Here is a 19254-nt window from a genome sequence, read left to right on the forward strand (position 1 = left end):
GCTTTTATAGCATCTCTCCTCCTCCATTGGAGAAAGGTGGCAAATTATATTTTCAGGCCTGGTTCCAGTGCAGACGGTCTGCCTTTGTTACAGTGATAGTAACAGATAGCTTTTTCAGTAATTGCCTTAGCAGAGTTTAATTGCTAATCAAAGGTTGTTGAGGCAGAGCACCAGGTTTGCTTTTCTCCAGACCTTTTCAGATTGCTGTTCCCAATAAAGGCAGTATTTGCTGATTCAGGTTTGCTGGGAGTGAGCTGGATCCACTGGTGTGTTCCAGCTGCTTTTCTGTGCTCTGGCAATGCAAACCAGCTGCAGGTCTGGTTTAACTCAAGTCAGGTTTATGGCTGTTTTGCATCACTGGAGCAGTGTAAAGTACTTGAAGCATGCCAGCTAATCTGGCCTGTTGCTGAACCATTGTAAATGACTTGTTTTTCTTAGTGTTCTGTGCATGTAACTTTATTTTTAGCTAAAGCCTCCAGGAATTGAGTAGATTGTATCAATATAAGACAGATTTTATGCTCTGAACTAAAAGTCTATAAAATTAGAGGATTTTTAAGCTAGATTTTTTTTCTTAACTGAAAAAAATTATCGAATTACATATTGCTTCTCAGCACTTGGTTGCTATAGATTTCTTTTAAGCCACACTAAGATTACAGTTGCCTGTTCTCATTGTAAGATGAAATAATGATTAGCCTGAGATCTAAAAAAGAAGGTTTTTATAAGTTTTATGTTACAAAATATGGGATCGATTTTATTCCGGATACAATAATTTTATTGTAGTCTGCTGAGAATATATGCAATGTCTATGTCATTATCAGTATTGTCTGGTTGAAAATATTCTGAGATTTTGGGAGAGGAGGGAAATCAGCCAACCGTATTTTTTCTTCTGTTTATAGTAAGCCTTCTAAATGTAATAATATTTACCAACATCTGATAGCATGATGACATTCAAAACATGCCACAAACATTAATTGGTAGTTATGTTATTCCATATACAGCAATATATATTTTTTCATATTCTAGCTCTGAGGCTCATATAATGTTGAATGAGTTATGTGCATATAATTCAGTGGAAGAATAAGGGATGTGTCTTTACACCTTCTCTGTGATACTCAAGTGTACCCATACTTCCTCCAGAACTCAGGAATTTTTACACAGAAATATTCTTGTGTAAAGATACGGGGATGATGTTGGGGTTTTATTTTGGGGTAATTGATACCTGGATAATCATATTGGCATTCAAGTCAGAAACTGCGTTCCTCTGATCAGCTGTATATTAAGAGAAAACATGACAGAATTTACAAAGTTTTATACACTTTTGAGGCAAAACACCAAAGAATTAATTACTGCCTCATATTAATTAAGATAACAATGCAAAACCCTTCATTAGGAGCATAGGAGAAGTTCTTCCCTTGGTCCTTGGAGAGAATATTATATGCAAGCCCTGTTGTGTGGGTTGCAAGGTGTCACTGGAATTTATATGCATTACTTGTCTAATTGCAGTAAATGTAGCATGTCCAGATAGGTTTAAAAGTTGGATGGCTGTTTGTTACTTGCTGGAAATCACTTGAAACCTTGCTACTTGGAGGCAGCTGTTCACAGGTCCTTCACCTCTCCCCAGAGATAGCTAGAAGACTCTGTTGTTGGACCCTGTCTTTTATGGCAGAAGCAGTAAACATGACAGGTTGTTTGGGAGCCATCTGTTTTAAAATGGTTGCTGCTTTGTATGCAGTAATGAACTTGAGATCAGTTTTCTGTCTGTCTTCATAGTAACAGCCTTGTTTGGTGTCACAACAGGTGGAAGTTGATGGGATGAAACTAAACGTGACCGGCGAGTGGAACCTGGCTTCACCCTTGTTGTCTGTCACCATCGATGGCACTCAGAGGACCATACAGGTAAATTTACCAGTACCTTTATCTGTGAAACTGAACTAACCAGAATTCTTTAGATGCAAAAATAATATTGATGCATGGGGTCTAAACTTTCCATATCATAAAAATCATGCTATGCTGTGTGAATAATAGAATCTTTGAGTTTTGAATGTGTTCAGACCTTCAGCGAAATGAGCTTCTCTTAGAGTTCCTTGCTTGGAGTTTCAGATATCTTTCATCTCATCAGAAGTTGCTTATTTTAGAAATTTACTCCTGTTGCTTAGCATCTCCTTACTTGGTGACTGGTAGTACTGTTTACAAAAAGATGGGGTATGGAATTATTAAAAATTATATATATTTTGTGTACAATATTGCCTGTTTTACATACATTAATCAGTAATACAGAGGTCAGATTTCTGCTAATTTACAGTGAAGTACATGCATTTGTTTTCATTTTCAGCCCATGTAAATTACTCAAATGGAAATGCTATTTTTTCTGTGGGTGAGTTTGAAAGACTAAAAAAAACAATAAATGTTACTGCAGTCCTTGAAAGATACGAGTCCTTGAAAGATACGAGAGGGGTTGGACTAGATGATTTCCAGAGGTCCCTTCCAACCCTGTATGGTTCTGTGATTCTGTGAGAGTGAAATTTTCACTACATGCCTCAGTAACTTCCAGATTTAAGTTTTGCAGATTTCCTGGGTGATTACTGCCAACTTCAAGGCTTGTGTATATCTAATATATATATTCTACAGTATATTTTTTGTATTTTAATACTGGTCCATTCTGCTGGTATTTTATGAAGTAAATTCCTGATCTTTGAATTTGAAGAATTGATAGCAATACTTAAACATGAAATCTGCTTAGGAGAAAAACATATTTAGAATGGTTACCTATATTCAGAAGACCCTGCTGAAAGCTGCATGGGTCTCTGAGGATGGCTAATAATAGTTAAGAACAGCTGACTGAAAGTGTAATATTTGAATTGGCACGTAGAATTAGTTTCAGAATTAACGATGGTGAGATCTGAATCAGCTTTCTATTAGGAGCTGAGCCAGCAACACGTAGGTATGACCAAATTGTATGAAATTCAGCAAGGCTGGCCATAACAACAAGCAACGAACTGACTGCATTTATTTATCAAACAGAACGTGAAATAAGCACATATGTTGCTTCTTTCTCCATGTTTTCATGTAAGCTTTTGCTTTTAGTACAGAATCTCAGGAGCTTAAAAAGTTATTAATCTTTTGTTGTATGTATGTAAAATTATGGGAACCTGAAGCCTGACCTCTGGTATCCACTCACTGGAATCTATATTGTTTTTTTTGTTAGATATTTCTCTAGACTTGCCCCACTGCAAGAACCAAATTAGACAAGTGTATTCCTGTAGGTCAGTTTGTCTCCAAAAGCAATTGACCCCTGAGTCTTCAAGTGTCTTTTTTCAGCAAGACTTAGCCCTAGAGCCATTTAAACAACAAATATGGATAAATCGAATAAGTCCAGCTGTGCTTTATTAATTTTCAGCCAGTCTAATTTCTCTTCATAGTTGGTTTCATTCTTCTAAATGTGTTCAACCAAGTACGGTCTTCATGAACATTGTATTTCTTTGGAGGATTAATTTATGCATCTTCAGCTTGTTCTTCTAGTCTGGCCCCTCTCCAGCAAAATACTTAAGCACAGAAGCAGGAAATAAATTATTTAAAAATGTTTTGGTTTAAAATGTATTTACGTAAATTACGGTCTAGAAATCCGAATTGTTGCGTATCTGTTGCACATTTTAAAAAAATTAAGCATGCTTCTGTATTTCCACTCTTTTGCTGAAGGCTCAGTGTGTATTAAAACAAAGCAGGGCACTAACAGTGAAGTTTAAGAAAACTTACAGCTTTAAAATGCAGGTTTTCTAAACTGCTTCTAGACTAGGAGACTTGGGAGTAAATCTGAGTGCCTTAGGAGAAGTGTGTGCCCTACTTGCAGCCTGTCCAGGACATATCAGGGCACAACTAGGATGTGTGGCAGCTCCCACTCGTGCTTTTGTTTCCTTTGCAAGGAAGCCCATCTGCATGTCACAGATGGACACTGCAGAGTGCCTGGCCAGCTCCCCAGATGATAGAGGGACCAAAACCCAGGGTCTGTTTCCCTACAGGATAAGGGCTGTCAAACCTTTGCACTGATTTGGATTGCTGTGAAACTGTAGGATGCTATAGAAGGTGATGAAATGATGAGAACTTTGGATCACTGGAGCAAGACTATGAGAAGGAAAGTGACAGACTCTTTAGCAGGTTCTGCTGTGATAGGATAAGGCGAAATGATTTCAAACTAAAAAAGGAGATTTAGATTGTGTATATGGAAGAAGTTTTTTACAGTGGGGGTGGTGAGGCATTGAAACAGGTTGCTCAGAGAGGTGGTGGACTCCTCGTCCTTGGAGACTTTCAAGGCCAGGCTGGACAACCTGATCTAGCTGTGGGTGTCACTGTGCATTGGATGGAGGGTGGATCCTTTAGGGGTCCCCTACAACAGAAATGATTCTGTGATTCTGTGTGATTACACTGTGTCTTCCTGAGGATTCAGATTTGAAGGGATTTGTTGTTATTTGATTTTAAATGCTTACCTAGATTCTATTTGAATATACTGTATCCTTTCTAGCAATGCTAGAGAACAAATGAACAGTCAGAGCTGAAAAGAGGGAGTTGAATGGTGGAAAATAACTATAAGAACTTGGATCGAAACAGGAGGGGAAAGCAGTGATTCCAAATGGTATCCTGGAAAGCAACAATGGCTGGAGGTCAGCGAGGACTGTTGTACCCTTCTGCCTTGTAAAAATAAGCTGTATGTCAGTGAGCTCTATACCTGTAGGAGAAATCCTGTATACTAGATTTCCCTCCCTGAGGAGGGGTAGAAGGGGGGAAGAAGGGAAAAGAGTAAGCTGGTTTTCCTTTGAGCAGAACGTTTTATTCTCTCATGTGAACAACTTCGTGGAACCACCAGATAAAACAATGAATCCAAGAAGTCAGGAGGTATACTTTAACGTAGCTGCAAGTCCTCTGACAGCGTCCTATAATCAGGTTGCAAGTAGTTGCCTTCTGCACAGGGAGATCAGATTGCTTGGGAAAAAAAGTGCAGGTGGGAGGTCATCAAACTCTCTTTGCTTTGGCACTGCTTGTATTTGAGCAAGTTCTCAAAAGCCAGCCCACCAACCATTCAAATTCTGAGCCTCCTCTATGGCTAAATTTTACAACCCCTTAGTGCTGTTTTACAGTCCCTATGAGATTATTCTGTTTAATTCTTTGCTTTTACTGATCCCATCATCAAACCCTTAACCCATACTTATATGCCATCTACTTGCAGACAGGTCCCTATAGCAAAAGGATTCTGTGCCAAAATAAATTCCTTGTCGCCTTGTCTTGCTACCTCTTGTCCCTCTACCATGTATCATACACACCCTGCCACCCCACTGGTGCATTATCAGCTCTAATGAGGCCTGGTACCCTTTAACAGGAGCTCAGCCATTTTGCCTGGAGCCTGGGAAGCTCTGGTGATGTTTGGCAGCTTCAGCAACATAGCATTATGATACCAATGGCAGTGACCTTCCTTCATGTCTGGGTTTTAAAAGACTGGTCTATGCTGAGCTGATATTCAGTTTACATAAACAGTGCTCAGTTAGGCAGAGTCCTGGCAGCTCAATATTACTTCAGGATTAGCCTTATGTTGAGCAGGGAACTTGACTATCTGATTTCTAGAGGTCACTTCCAGCCTAACTGTTCTGTGACTGTCTTGGACATCTCAAATTCTGTCATAAAAAGGTCTTTGTCCGTCACAGTAAGGTGTAATTAAGAGTAGTGGAGTTACTAAGCAAGAATGTGATCCTGTAAAGCTGAAATCATCACCCAGGTTTCAAATGCTTCTGTAAATGAAATAGATGAATCTCTATTAGTGGAGTTTTTTCTCCTTGCCGTATTACGGGGAATTCAGTATTGGCACTGATAATTTTTTCCTTTTCATTTCAAGGAGGTTTTGCCAGGAAACTCTGAAGCTGTGTAGCATGCCAGAGCAGGTATTGATGTCCTGTGGCAGATAACGTATATGGTGGAGGTGGATGCTTCCTAAAAGATGCAGGAGCATAGAGAAATTACAGTTAGAAGTAGTTAAGATTCTTCACCAATACACATATTTATTGCTTATCTCTTAGGTGTTTCTGAAGGATGTGAATGATATGCTTTAAGTAATTATTAGATCATTGATCTTGCTGGGTTTGGGAAGAATTCTGTGCAAGAAAGCTAGTAATAGTACCACTTCATCATTATTTCCAAGAAATTGAAGAGAAAGAGAAGACTTGTAAGAGCTAGCCACTATGGCTCTTCTTGCTGCGATTATCAATAACATAAATTACTATTATGACTTGATTGGCACTGGTATTTGCCAAAACTGTTAAAAGTACTACTTTTTAAAATGACCGCTGAACATACATATAACCCAAAAGACGGCAGCGTGGCCAACTCAGGGTGGACTTAACACTTGTCCATGATTTGAATGGAGAATGTGTAAAGAGAGGAGGAAAATTTGAATTTTGGAAGTAAAAGATCACAAGATTACAGATTATTGCAGCCTTCTATTTTTTATTTTTATTTTTTAATTGAGAAGCTGGGGTAAAAAGCACATACCACCACCCTTAAAATTCTTTCAAGAGAATGATTTTTTTTCATCCAGGAAGGAAATGAGTCAACTGCCATGCCCAGTAAATCCTTCTGGGACTAGTTGTCCACTTGTTTGAGACAGGTCTCCTGCAATAAAGCTGTATTTACAATCAGCATATTTCTCCCTTTCTTTAATCTAATGAGATTAGTAATAACCTGTGCTGCGCAAAGGGTTAATCAAAGAAAGTTAGTTGTCCCCATATCTTATGACATACTTTTTTCCAAAGAGCTTTAAATTTTAGTGACAATATTCAGAATGAATGGCTGTAAGGATTCTCTGTGTATCCAGAGACCAAGATATTGTATTCAGTTGTTGACAGACCTCATCATCTCATATGTGAACCTTAAAAGACAATAAATTGTTCTCTTGAGCATGGGAATATGGGAAAAAGGGGAAGAAGAGCAAGGAAGAAGTGAGAAAGGACTTCAGATCTTGCTAAGAATCTATCTTGGAGCCATGATCTGTATCATCAGATGAAGAATTGCATGGCACCATATTAACCCGTACAGCATCCCTGATGAGAGCAGAACAATCTACAGCATGTCAAAGGAGGATAACACTCCTAAAAGTTTAACTCATTTTATGATTTAAGGTAATAGCAGCAGATATTAGGGAGAAAAACTCTTCACAGGACTGTGAATGTGAATAGCTGGAGTAAATATCTTTCAGGTTAATGCTTTGCTGACACCAAGTAAATGGTCTTCCATGTGTATAGTTTTGGGTAGCAGTATTATTATTTTTTTAAGCTTATCATCTGCTGTTTTGTAACACCTACCTTTGTCAGAGGGCTAAGGGAGCACATGGACATTGTTGGAACGTTTTCTTTGTAAATTTGATAGCCGTATTGTGGTAATATTAATACGAAACGTTTCTGTATAGAACATACAATAAAACTATGTAAGACATGACTTTAACATCGAATATCACCTAAAGAAAAATTGTTTTTCCATTTTTTGTTTATGGGAGAAGTTCCTAAGACAGCTACTGCAATTAAATCTCAGGCATTAAGAGCACTTTACTTATAAAGTTTGTGATGTGTCACCTTCGACACTTCTGAAGGTGCAGTTCCTCTATATGAATTGGTGCCTTGCAAGCCATTCATGCTGTGCTTGACATCTGTATTTGGACTACTTGAGGGTAGGTTCCATTCAGTCATTGGAAAAGGATTCAGGTAGCTTGCGGCAGATGCTGGGGAAGGCCAGTATCTTTAGCATCCTGGAAGGATCCCTCGTAAAGGGTAAGGATAGTACTATTTAAGCCAGTCTTGGAAATCTTTCACACGTCCAAATGCTGCATACACAGCACGACTTGATCATCTCGTTCCTTTCTGAGTGACTGCTGTCCTTGTATGAAACTGGAAAATGTGAACATGGAAGAGCAGCTAACTGAAGCTCCATTTATTCTGAAGTGTGATGTTAAGCTGATAATGGATAGGAGTGGAGCAGCATGTAAAATCTAGCTAAGTTTACATGTAGTTTACTGCAGTAAAAGGAGGAAATGATGGCACCACCAGTAGAGAGCACTGAGTTGTGGCAGAAATAGAGAGATCCCCTAAGTGGAAAGGCTTGCAAGGCTGTACATTTCATGAACATACAGTGCAGTGCAGTCTGCAGTGTACAAGAAAGCTTGATCCCATTACTAGTCTGCTTGTAGATTTGCTATCCAGTGTCCTGACCTTTTTATAAGAGATGAGAAAACATGCAAGGAGGCTACAGGAAGGGCCCCATTGCTGCTGCATGACTTCTCATGTCAGGTTTTTCTCTTCTGAAACTCTACAGAACTTCCCTTGAGATTATCTGTGGGCTGGGATTTTATACTATGGAAAAGGAGTGCTGAAATGTAGGTCTGTTTTCTGCAAAGGTTCTAGAGGAAGGTGGTAAATTAGATGGATAAAGCAAAACTAATCTTCACCTTTTGACAAAATGTGGACTTCATTATTTCGCTATTACTTCTGCAGCTTTCTCCTCCTCTCTTTACCACCCATGGAACTCCAGATATTGGACTGACGTAGGTGAATGGTGGAGCATTTCAGGCACCCTCATGTACACAAAATAATGTTACTATCATCTGTTACTATCATACTGTAACTCTAGAGGATAAAATACTGGTTTTTTTTCACCTGTTTTTATATACATTTTTAGTAGAACCTGTCTCAGGTTACAGGTACCATTCAAAATGTGAGTGGAATTCCGCCCTTAAAATTCTTATCATAAGACATTCAGAATTTCTGGTAGCAAGTGGCTGAGGTGAAACATCAGGGGTTGCAAGAAGTTTTGCATTTTGAAAAGCAGAACTGTGTTGGGAAAACACACAGTTTCACTCACATTTTTATCTGTAGTCTTCTGGAATTATTCTAGATACTTATCAGCATGTTTTCTGGGTTTGGCATTCTTTGTTGTTGTTCTGTATTATCTGACACATGTTGTCTGACATGGAATGTAGTGATGCCCCCACTTGAAAAAAATTGCAAAACAGATTGTGACAGTCTTTACATTTTCTGCAATTAATGTTCTCCAGCATTACTTTCAGCAAATAACAGTAGCATATAGTAGCTGAAGACAGATGTGTTTGGAAAACTTCAGTATGTTACTTCCTGCCAGTGAATATTCATTTTGACTTGACACGTTGCTTTTTGATTTGTAACCAAAGCAAGAAATTGCTTTTGGTCTATTTCAGTTTCTTTGTTTTGATACCATTTCTTCCCTGCAGCTGCTTCTATCAAATAGCTTGGAGATAGCCCAAGATACCAGAAGATTTGTGAAAAATACTGAATTCTTGTTAGAGTTTAATAATGTCTATGTCAGGTTAGATTCTCTTTCAATAATATATATTTTATATTTGTCTGAGCTGCTTTATCCTCCTTCATGTAAAGGTTATTATCGTTTTTATCTGAAAGTGCTCATCCACTGCGGGCTTAATGCAAAGCTGATTGTAACCCCACTGCATCTTACAATGAATAGATCATTGATACTCAGCTAAGTGGAAATAATTTTCTATGGCAAAGCAGAAGAATTTAAAGTAATATCACACTAACCTCTGGTAATTTACTGGGATTTACAGATTAAAATGATTGTTTGCAAAATGACTGTGGTATAGCATACACTTAGAGTAGGAAATTTGAACACATTCTGTATGATTGTGTACACTTGCCTATTTTAAATGCATACGTGAACGTTTTGTTTGTGTATACGTAGCATATGCAGTTTTACATACTCTAACCTGTGTGTAAAAATACATATAAGATTTATGTAACACACCCGTTTGACAGCTTTGAGGCTACAGATGGATTTTTTAAAAGCTGTGATTTCATTTTTTCCAGATTAGATTTGGCTTGTTAATGTTCAATAAGGAAAAATCATTATACTTTTAATTCATGTCATGCTAATTAAGGTAGTCTGAACCTCAGTCAATTGAGCAAACCCAGAAGAGTTATGTTTAAGATCATGCAATTGATATCAGCAATGTAATTTTACAGTACTCCCAGGTGAACATACGGTGTTGTTTTGTCTTTGTTCAGGTGGCAGCCTTCCTGTGCTTTTTGGTGTAAACCTCTTAGTAAATAATTTGCAATTTATTAGGAAAACAATGGCAGTGCATATAATTAGTTATTCCCTTATGTTACCTCTATTTTATTACTTTCCTGTTATCACATGCAACATGAAACCATCTATTATGAGGTATAGAATATGTAAATATCTAACTCAACAAGAGTAACTGGAGACTGGTCCTTTTTCTAAAGAGGCAGAAAATAGAAGAATAATTGTTAACCGTGTCCTTTCATTTTCTTGAAAACATCAATTACATTTACAAATCCCAGAAACACAAGCCCACCAGTGGAACAGAAATAACTCCTTTCAATATGCTTCAAAAAAACTAATCACATCTAACAGCTGAAATTTATTTACAGCTGTAATTTGAAACATTAATTATGATAATGTGCTGACTTCTTTTGTAATATGTTTCTCAAAAGCCTGGCAATTCTCTTTTTGGTCTTGGTGTAACATATGTTTTGTGACTTGCAGAATTTCTCTACGTTTCTTGAAAGATATCTGGAAGGAAAACTTCTTTTTCTCCTCTGTATTTGTTAACTGTTTTCATCCCCTTCTCCCCCCCCCTTATTTTTTTAATTATTTTTTTGTATTGGCTGTTAATTCAAGGAGATGGATTTTAGTGCCCACGCTGACTCGCAATGACCGAATGCAGCGTGTCTGTTTTGGACACAGTAAACAGCAGTGATGATTCACTGTATGATGGTACCAGAGTACTTCAGCTGTGTCAGACCAGCAAAAAGGCTGTTTTATATTTTTATCTTGCTATTATTTATAGAAGTTGCCTGCATGATACATATATTTTGTTTTATATATAATCCACGGTTTTCTAAATTAGTTCTGACAGGACTTGCTAGCTTATTTAGTTGTAAAGACAATTTACATGAGGAAATACTTTTGATTCTTAGTTATGAAAAATAAGTTGTCACATTATCTGATTTAACTTAGAAACCTTTAAAGAGAATGGTAAAAAAGACTATTTTTCCTTTCGTTTTTGTTTTGTTTTTAAGTTGTGTTTTTCTGTGGTGGAGAGATTGGCCAAAAATTTTTTATTAGGATGTGAAAAGGTCTCTAATGACCCTTGAAAGTGGACAAAAGGGTAGCACAATAAGTGACAGAACTCTAACGAGCTTGGAGGGCATTCCAGGAAAAAAAGAAATTAAATCCTTTAATTTTTTTCGGCTTGCCATTTTCTGACAGCTTATCAAGTGATTGGGACTTGTTTGTTTTGGCATGAGGTTCATTCATTGTAGGCAGCCGGCACTTTGTTCTTCTTTGTGGTTTCCAAAACCTGATTGTGTTTATCCTAGACTGTGGGAAAAGTGTATATTCCTGTTTCCTTTATAAAAGTAAACGTCAGGTTTTGTATGAAATTTTATTTCCCATATTTTCCATTCCATTAATCATTATTGTTGAAATATGTCAGGCTGTGGCAGATCATCCTTTGTTTTCATATGATTGTACAGATTGCAGTGTCGGTGTGTGACCTGTTAAGTCAAAAACTAAGCATGTTTTGGCCATAGTAATTACTACTTCATAAAGTATAGCTGAGGAACTTGCACCATTATTAAAAATGGACTAGAGTTTAATTTATTGCTGTTGAACCTGCTTAGGTGGAGCATTTTCTTGCTTAGTCAAGACAAGACTAGAGGGAGTCATGATAATGGCTCTTTGCCCACCTGTAAAAGTAGGTGTAAAAGAATAGAGTATAATCAGCATTTCCTGTCTGTGATGAAGAAAAGAAGAAATAATGTTCTGCTGTTGCAGCACAGGATGATGAAGATGCTGAGAACTACACAGGGAGGCTGTAAAATCTCTGCAATTGGAATATTTTAAGGGTGGGTTAGATTTGCTTCATTTCTGAGCGACTTAAGAATGTTTGGCTCTACTTAGGGTACCAGACTCAAGATTTGCAGCCCTATTGCTAAGGTTTGTGGTCTGTGAAATGCTGAAGATCTCAGTGTGGCTTCTTGATGGCATTTAATAACCACCTTATCAGTCTGTTTTTGGACATACGCATGTCATTGTGTAAGCATTTGGTCTCCCTTCCACAACTAAGGCTATGATTTTGGGTCCCTATGTACAGTAATTGCAATGAGAGAATCAGTAAAGTGTTGAATCAGTGAAGTTTTCTTTCCGTTGTCTCGTGGCTGACTGGCTTTAAGATTTGAAGACTGTTTAATAACTTTAACCAGCTCCTGAGCCATAGTATGTAACTAGGCATTTTATAAGGTCATTTTTTCTTCATTTCGTAAGTTTGCATTTTAAAAAGAGAGTAAAAAGTTTCTCATTGGGAGATAATAAATATAATGCTACACGTGGACACCAAGAACACAGAGTCGGAAACTTAGAGATGACAGAAGCCATTACATTCATCTCTCTGCAAGTCTGAGTTGTTCTGCATTGTACTTGATCATATTTGTTTTCATAGCTCTTCAAAGTAAATTTTATTGAGTTGACTGAAACAAAAACAAGATCTGAAGTATGAATTAGACTTGTTACTGAAAATCGTGAAGGAAATGGTTATGTTTTGTCTGTTTTATGGGTAGTTTTTTGTACTCAGTTTTTGTTACTTTACAGTGGTAGAACTCAAAATAGAATTGTTTCAAATTTTTGAGGATCTTCCAGTGAGTTTTTACAACGTTTGTTTTTGTGTTTTTCTTTTTTTCTTTCCCAGCGGCTTTCTCGGGATGCATCTGGAAATACAAGCATTCAATTTCTAGGCACAGTGGTAAGTACACGTAACTATTGTCAAGAGTTACATTGATAGAAGAATATCATGTAAACAGAAGATAACTGAAGTGCACTGGCAACACATTTAAGTTTGCATTGATGAAGGTTGGCATTATGTGTAAACATGCTATGCTTAACACCTGAATTTAGGCAAATTTTAAAAGATATCTTCTAAGAAATGCTGCACAGTATCTACACTGCACATTTCAGTTTATTCAAGTCTGCCTCTGTTTCACTTAGGATGGATTTAAATGTAGCTGGATATAGACTTGTAAGCTTATTGCATGATACTCATGTTTGGTCCATATCTGGATTCATATCCACTCCTTCTGACCTCTGTTGCTTTACTATACCATGCACCCTCACATCCCAAAGACATGACAATAACTGTCTTATACAAAGACTATGTAGTGATGCAAAGTGCTATGTCCTTTTCTCACTCTAAGCAAATGTGCTCCTATTTTATTTTTTTTCTGATGAGAGTACACCATTTGGCAAAATTTCCTCAATAAAAAAGATTTCTCACTTGCTGTTATATGGGAAGAAAAAGAAATATATTAGGTAATGGATCATTATAAACATATATGAGATTGAAGCAGTTATATAATTTGCATGTTTTTTTCAAGTTCCTTATGCACCTAAGGGAGGTTCTACAAATTAAATAAAATCAAAGTGTCCTCTAAAGTAAGATATCCTGATTACTGCCAACAGGTTTCCCAGTAGTGATTCTAACAGTGAAAAGCTGAGGGATGAAATTTTCCCCTTAAAAGTTAGTCCTGATACCTTCATGCACTAGAAGTTCTGAACAAATCCAGGTTAGGGTGGAATGTGATAATGCTTTCATTCTACTTGTGATTGACTCTTCTACAAGTCCTATGAAACCATTTTTGGGGAGATACAGTATTGCAAGCATAAACACAAGACAGTATCTGTACTTGTGTGTTTTATAGAGATGAAGAGTGCTTCTAATGTTTTTTTGGGTTTTTTTTTTGCTTTTTTTAGTACCTATATGCATACACATACACTTATTTATGTCTTATTCAATATCAAGCAGAGCATCACTTATAAATAAAACATAAAAGTTAAGTTTTGCTCTGCAGTACTGTATTTGTAATGATACTTCAGCTCTGGAGCTGCATCCTGCATACACAAGATTGTTGCTGACTGACTGATCTGGTAGTCTTGGGTGAGAAGAAAATATCTACTCCAAGTAGATAAGATATAAACATAATGCAGCTTCATAAGATGATATTGAAAAGAGTGTACTTGAAAGCCCAGGTACAGTGTACTGCTGTAGCACTGGGAAAATTCTGAAAAGACATTTGTGAGTGACATTAAAAATAAAATGTGTGGTTAAGTGAGGTGTAAAAACATTTTGTATTCATGTGTTAAAAAGTGACCTAGAGTTCTACTTATGGGCTATAACTTTTGTACTGGGCCTTGTGCAACAGGAAAGAAAAGGACAAAAGAGAGTGCAGTTTTGGTTTGCTTCTGACTTTATGAAAGTAATGATGAAACAGTTAACTGACTATAGTATTTATTACATCTTACTGCCTAGCTTGTCACATTGGATCCTTCTTATTTTGTGAAATCAAGTGTATAACTAAAATTCTTAAAGAGGACTAAAAAAAATCGCACTTTGTACTACTTTGTCCAACATTTCTGATTTAATACAAATTATGTGCATGTCCTGCTGATCATACCCAAAGAGAAAACTTCAGTGGGCAGGAAAGTTGTGTAGTAATGAAGTGTTTCCCAGGTTTTGCTCTGATAGCAATTTTCTCACAGAATCCAAGCTAGAGTCTGCACCTGAGTTTGTATCAGTTCTTCTTGCCTACTCCTTTTCCTTCTCCATCCCCTTAAGTTCCTTTCCTTTATACAATTTGTCCTTTGCTCCTTTGAGATCCTTTCACTCTTCTGGTTTCAACATAAACCTCTTGGCTTTTGTGATGGTTGGGAAGTAATGGTTTTCTTTACAATGGGAACCTCCACAAATTGCCCACACATATATATCTACCCAATCTATGTGTACCTGCATGTATTTGTGTACTTATGCACAAATGTAAATATTCCATCAAATAAAAGAATATCATCTCAGACAGAGGTTTTCAAACTATGTTTTGGGCTCTCCGTTATATATTTCTCTCTAAACATTACTAACAAAAAAGTGCAGTCAAGATAGAGAAAGGAATATTTAGAGACAAGTAACTCTGATTTCTTGTTATTATCATAATGCATTACCATCCACATAGTAAACCATTTATAAAATTATTGCTCTAGTCAGTTTTTTTCATAGTGGGAAACACTAGGGATAGCTGTAAGCATTGAGTTACTTTTGTGACGGGACAAATTTTGATGGTGCTGGTGTGGTGTTACTTAGTGTATGCACCAGCAGATCAGGAGCACAGCTCTTTGGTAGGTCAAGAGAATGTCATCTTAGATAAATGATTTTGTTTGATTTTTTGACATTGAGCTATAGAAACAGTTCTGCTACTGGTTTTTGATGAAACACAAGCATTGGGAAGCCAGCTGACACTCTGTGGAGAAGTGAAACATTTGTATATTAGAAGCATCGTTGTGGATGCTAGGTGAAAGAAAAAAAAATACCCTACACTGCTGCCGAAAAAATAACAGTTTAATATGAATTCTGCCGCAAAGCACAGGTCAAACATTGACAGTAGGGCAAATGTTTGTGTTAGTGTGGCAGCATATTTCTGCTGTTCTACTGATCTTTTTCTGATTACTCATGCCTCTGTCAGCTGGACTTCCACAATGAAAAAATAGGGGCAGGCAGCCTTTAACAAAAAGAAAGCTTCAAGGATACAGAAAACTGGATATTTTTATGAAAACGTTAAATTTATTCTAGAGTGTATGTCATTTCCTCTGTGCAGAATTTTAAAAAAACACTCAGTTGTGCTCAGGTAGTGAGTGGCCTGGCTTCATCACATACATCACTTCAGCGTCAGCTTTGGGCTGAAGACCATGCTTGACAGCAATGTTCTGGTGACCCAGTGGAACACTTCCATCAAAAGAGTCCCAGATAGTGATAAATCCCCGTGGTGAAAGGTTGCAAGCCTGTCAATATCCTCTGCTATGGAATTTATTTCTTTTTCTTCTTCTTATTCTTATTATTTTTACCTTCTGTTCTCTAACATCAGAGCACCAGTGTGGAGTTACAGCATTCCTGTGAGGGAACAGTGAAAGAACATATGTATGACAGATGTTAGTCGTGTTTCTTAACATGTTCATAGAATCACCAAGGTTGGAAAAGACCTCCAAGAACATCCAGTCCAACCATTCACCTACCACCATTATTTTCCTCACTAAAACATGTCCCCCAGTACGATGTTATTTGACAGTCTTAACTGTTCTGGCCCAGTGATCATGCCATTTTTAGATACTTCTGAGTTCTGTAGCACCTTTTCTTGGTCTAGCCTTCTCACTGGAGGTTTATCCATTGCTTCAGTCTCATCCCTGATGTTTTTTGTGTTTTTTTTTCCGCTGTGTCTGAAGTTTTGCTTTGGAAACTTTTGCAATCATATATTTAATATCAACCTGTTAATACCGTGCTTGCCATTTTCTGGACCTGCTATTTAATATTTAGTGATTTACCCCACCCCTAACTCCTGCTGGATCTGTGACTTCAATTTGAGAGCTTTTTATTTTGGAAAATTAGTCTGAGTCTGTCTGTACTTTTTAGCACTGTCAGCATGCAATACAATAATAATCATTCAATATTAATGATTTTTTTTTTGATTGTGCATTAACTGCTTCCAGATAAGTTGGCAGAAGGATGCTTCATAAACAGTCAAGGTTAGGTATGTTGCCCATAAAGAAATGGTGAGCTTTACGTTCAGGCATTCCTCAAATTGTTTGCCTTTCCTTCCTGGGTTATTGCACATTCATCATTTATGTTTCTAGGGTTACCTAGAAGCTACTGTTTAGTTACTTCTCATTGCTGATTCCCTTTCCCCCTCTCCTCACTACTATGACTTGTTGCTTTTGCTTCAACAATAACCTGCCATCTTCTATGTCCCATTATTGAGGCTTACATATTGTTCTGGAACTTTCAGTCTTTATATAATCTCATCAGCTTTTAGACAGCTTCCTTCTTTCTTCTTTCTCTTTCCATTCTTACTGAGTCCCATTAAATGGCAGTAAAGATGGGAAGCTTTGACTGCGTAAGTCTGATTTAGTTCACAATGACAAATGTTTAACAACCTACTTCTTTCAGCCTTGCAAATCATTGCAGTTCCTAACACATTTCCTTTCTTTCTGTTTTCTTTGTGTGCATGACATTTTGGAGACTTTAGACACCGAGGATTTATGTGTACTTTCAAATATTGATTGAAAGCCTGCAGCGGTTGCAAAGTTTGTATCTATTGGAATGTGTGGAATATTAACCACAAGAAAATAAATATAATTCAATTCAATAGGTGTTTATTTTGCAAGCTGATGTCTTAAAAAAAAATAAATTCTTACTTTTCCTGTTCCTTACAATCAAGTTCCATGTTCATTTAAAGGGAATTCTACTGTAGTGTAGTTTTTTGTCCTTCCAGCTAGCTTCAGAGCTACTGTGGACCACTCTAATAGAGCTATTGTCAGGAAATTACAACAGTGCAGAAGGTGTCACTAGTAAAAATGGGTAGATGCTTCTGGAAGCATTAAATTCTGAAATTTCCTTTTGAACGCGGACAGCAAGAATCCTGACACTGGCTGCAAACTTCTGCAGTGCTCTGCAGAAAGTTTGTATTTCATGCAGCAAGCATGGATTCAGCTTAGGTGGTACTTAGATTCATCTCTAGGTCTGGGAACTGAGAATTATTCCAGCTTATGTAATGTGGATGATACAGCTACACGTGCCCTTCTCATTTTAGTTGTTATATATTGATATATTTAAAGCATAAATTATAGCGGATATGACAGAGTTGTCAGTTGGAAGCAAATTCTCAAAAGGACGTGAAAGATTTAGAAATACCAGTGTTACCAAATGTGTCATAAGATAACTTAGGTTGTTTTGGGATTCCTCCTTTGGATTTCATGGGAAGGAGAAATAAAAAAGCACTTGGATTTATTTCTGATTTTTGCTTCCATGACTTGAATTAGAAGTTTCTACGTGTTTCGGTCACTTGGACACTGTATGTCTCAATACAGATGCAGTCCTAGGTTTCAGAATGACTAGAAGTGGGCCTATTACGTTGAGGTTCTAAACATTTTTCATTTTATTTGTTCATTTTTAATCTTGGCTTTTCTTCTGTTTTCAATTAGAGTTTTAATTTGGAGAGGAAATGTGTGATCACATCATAAGTAGGTGAGAATTCCCTAGGATGTCGTTCATGTGAGTGAATTGTGCAGTGTGTGTGCTGTCTGTAGTTTAGTATTCTTTGCATATAATAAATTATGCACCTTATGCCTCACCATATCCCTGAGAAACAAGCAAATGGAAAAATACAGGTTTCTAATTTTTCCAGTCATCCTTTGACAATTTTCTTTCTTAATCATCCTGGCAATGCTTTAAGGACAGGAACTGAACTTGGCTGATAAACCTGTTTGTAACTTCTGGTAACACAAGTTGACAGGTTATCCGAGTATAACTCAAGCGATTTACCAATGTTACAATAAATTTATTAGTTGCTTTGTCTGACAAAAGAAGTGTTTGTTTGTTTTTTAAACTGTGTGAAGACTGTTAAATCATAGTGAAGACGTAATGCTTTCTTCTGAAGACGTCTACTGACAAACATGTGTAGCCCATGTTTTTATAAAGCTTTTTGATAGCTGACACCTTGGCATATACCCAAGAACTGTTTAGGAGGTATTAATTTATATGACTTTGAAGCTTAACCGGGGACCTTAATGAAAGAAAGGCATGATGAAGTTAGTAAAGCTAATTTAAATCTCTGAATGTAAATTTTAAATTAAGTTTTTATTGATAACAGATATAATTGTTTCTCATTAGTCTTCCAGGCTTCAGTGGTAATATCAGAAAAATAAGCATGTTTAACAAAGATTTAACATTAAAAATGCTGTTAATGTGACCCTTGGTACACCAGCACAATTAGATTTCAAAGTGAGCATTTAGGATGTAACAGCGATTAATGACAACCATCGAAAACAATTTTGAACTCCATCAGTTTAACTCAGGAGGGTAAACTTAATATGATAATTTATCTAGTTGAATTGTATCAGCTTAGCAGGAAAGTATGCAAATATGTGACCCTTACCTAGAATCTAAATGGATGCTGCGCTGATAGATTTATCAGTTCCATTAAAGAACTTTAGGGAACTTCGGAATTTCAGCAATTGTTCCCTCCGAGGCTGAAAACCAAACCTGATCTCATACTGGGACCATTCTGGTCTGCATATTTCCATAATTTGCCTTTGCTACTAATATGACAGCAAGACACAAAT

General features: G+C 37.0%; 1 protein-coding gene across 3 annotated transcripts in view; it reads left to right on the plus strand.

Moving 5' to 3' along the window:
- PCCA (propionyl-CoA carboxylase subunit alpha) overlaps nucleotides 1-19254 on the plus strand; it is a 263973-nt gene that overhangs the window by 198970 nt on the left and 45749 nt on the right. For all 3 annotated transcript variants that reach the window (XM_065740814.1, XM_065740812.1, XM_065740815.1), the window contains exons 20-21: nucleotides 1798-1896; nucleotides 12791-12844. In XM_065740814.1, the coding sequence (XP_065596886.1) occupies nucleotides 1798-1896; nucleotides 12791-12844 (153 nt within the window). The remainder of the gene's footprint in view (nucleotides 1-1797; nucleotides 1897-12790; nucleotides 12845-19254) is intronic.

The sequence above is a fragment of the Cyrtonyx montezumae genome, unplaced genomic scaffold (assembly GCF_038088225.1).
Source record: "Cyrtonyx montezumae isolate F1298 unplaced genomic scaffold, pur_monq_1.0 scaffold_3, whole genome shotgun sequence".
NCBI classification, from domain to species: Eukaryota; Metazoa; Chordata; class Aves; order Galliformes; family Odontophoridae; genus Cyrtonyx; species Cyrtonyx montezumae.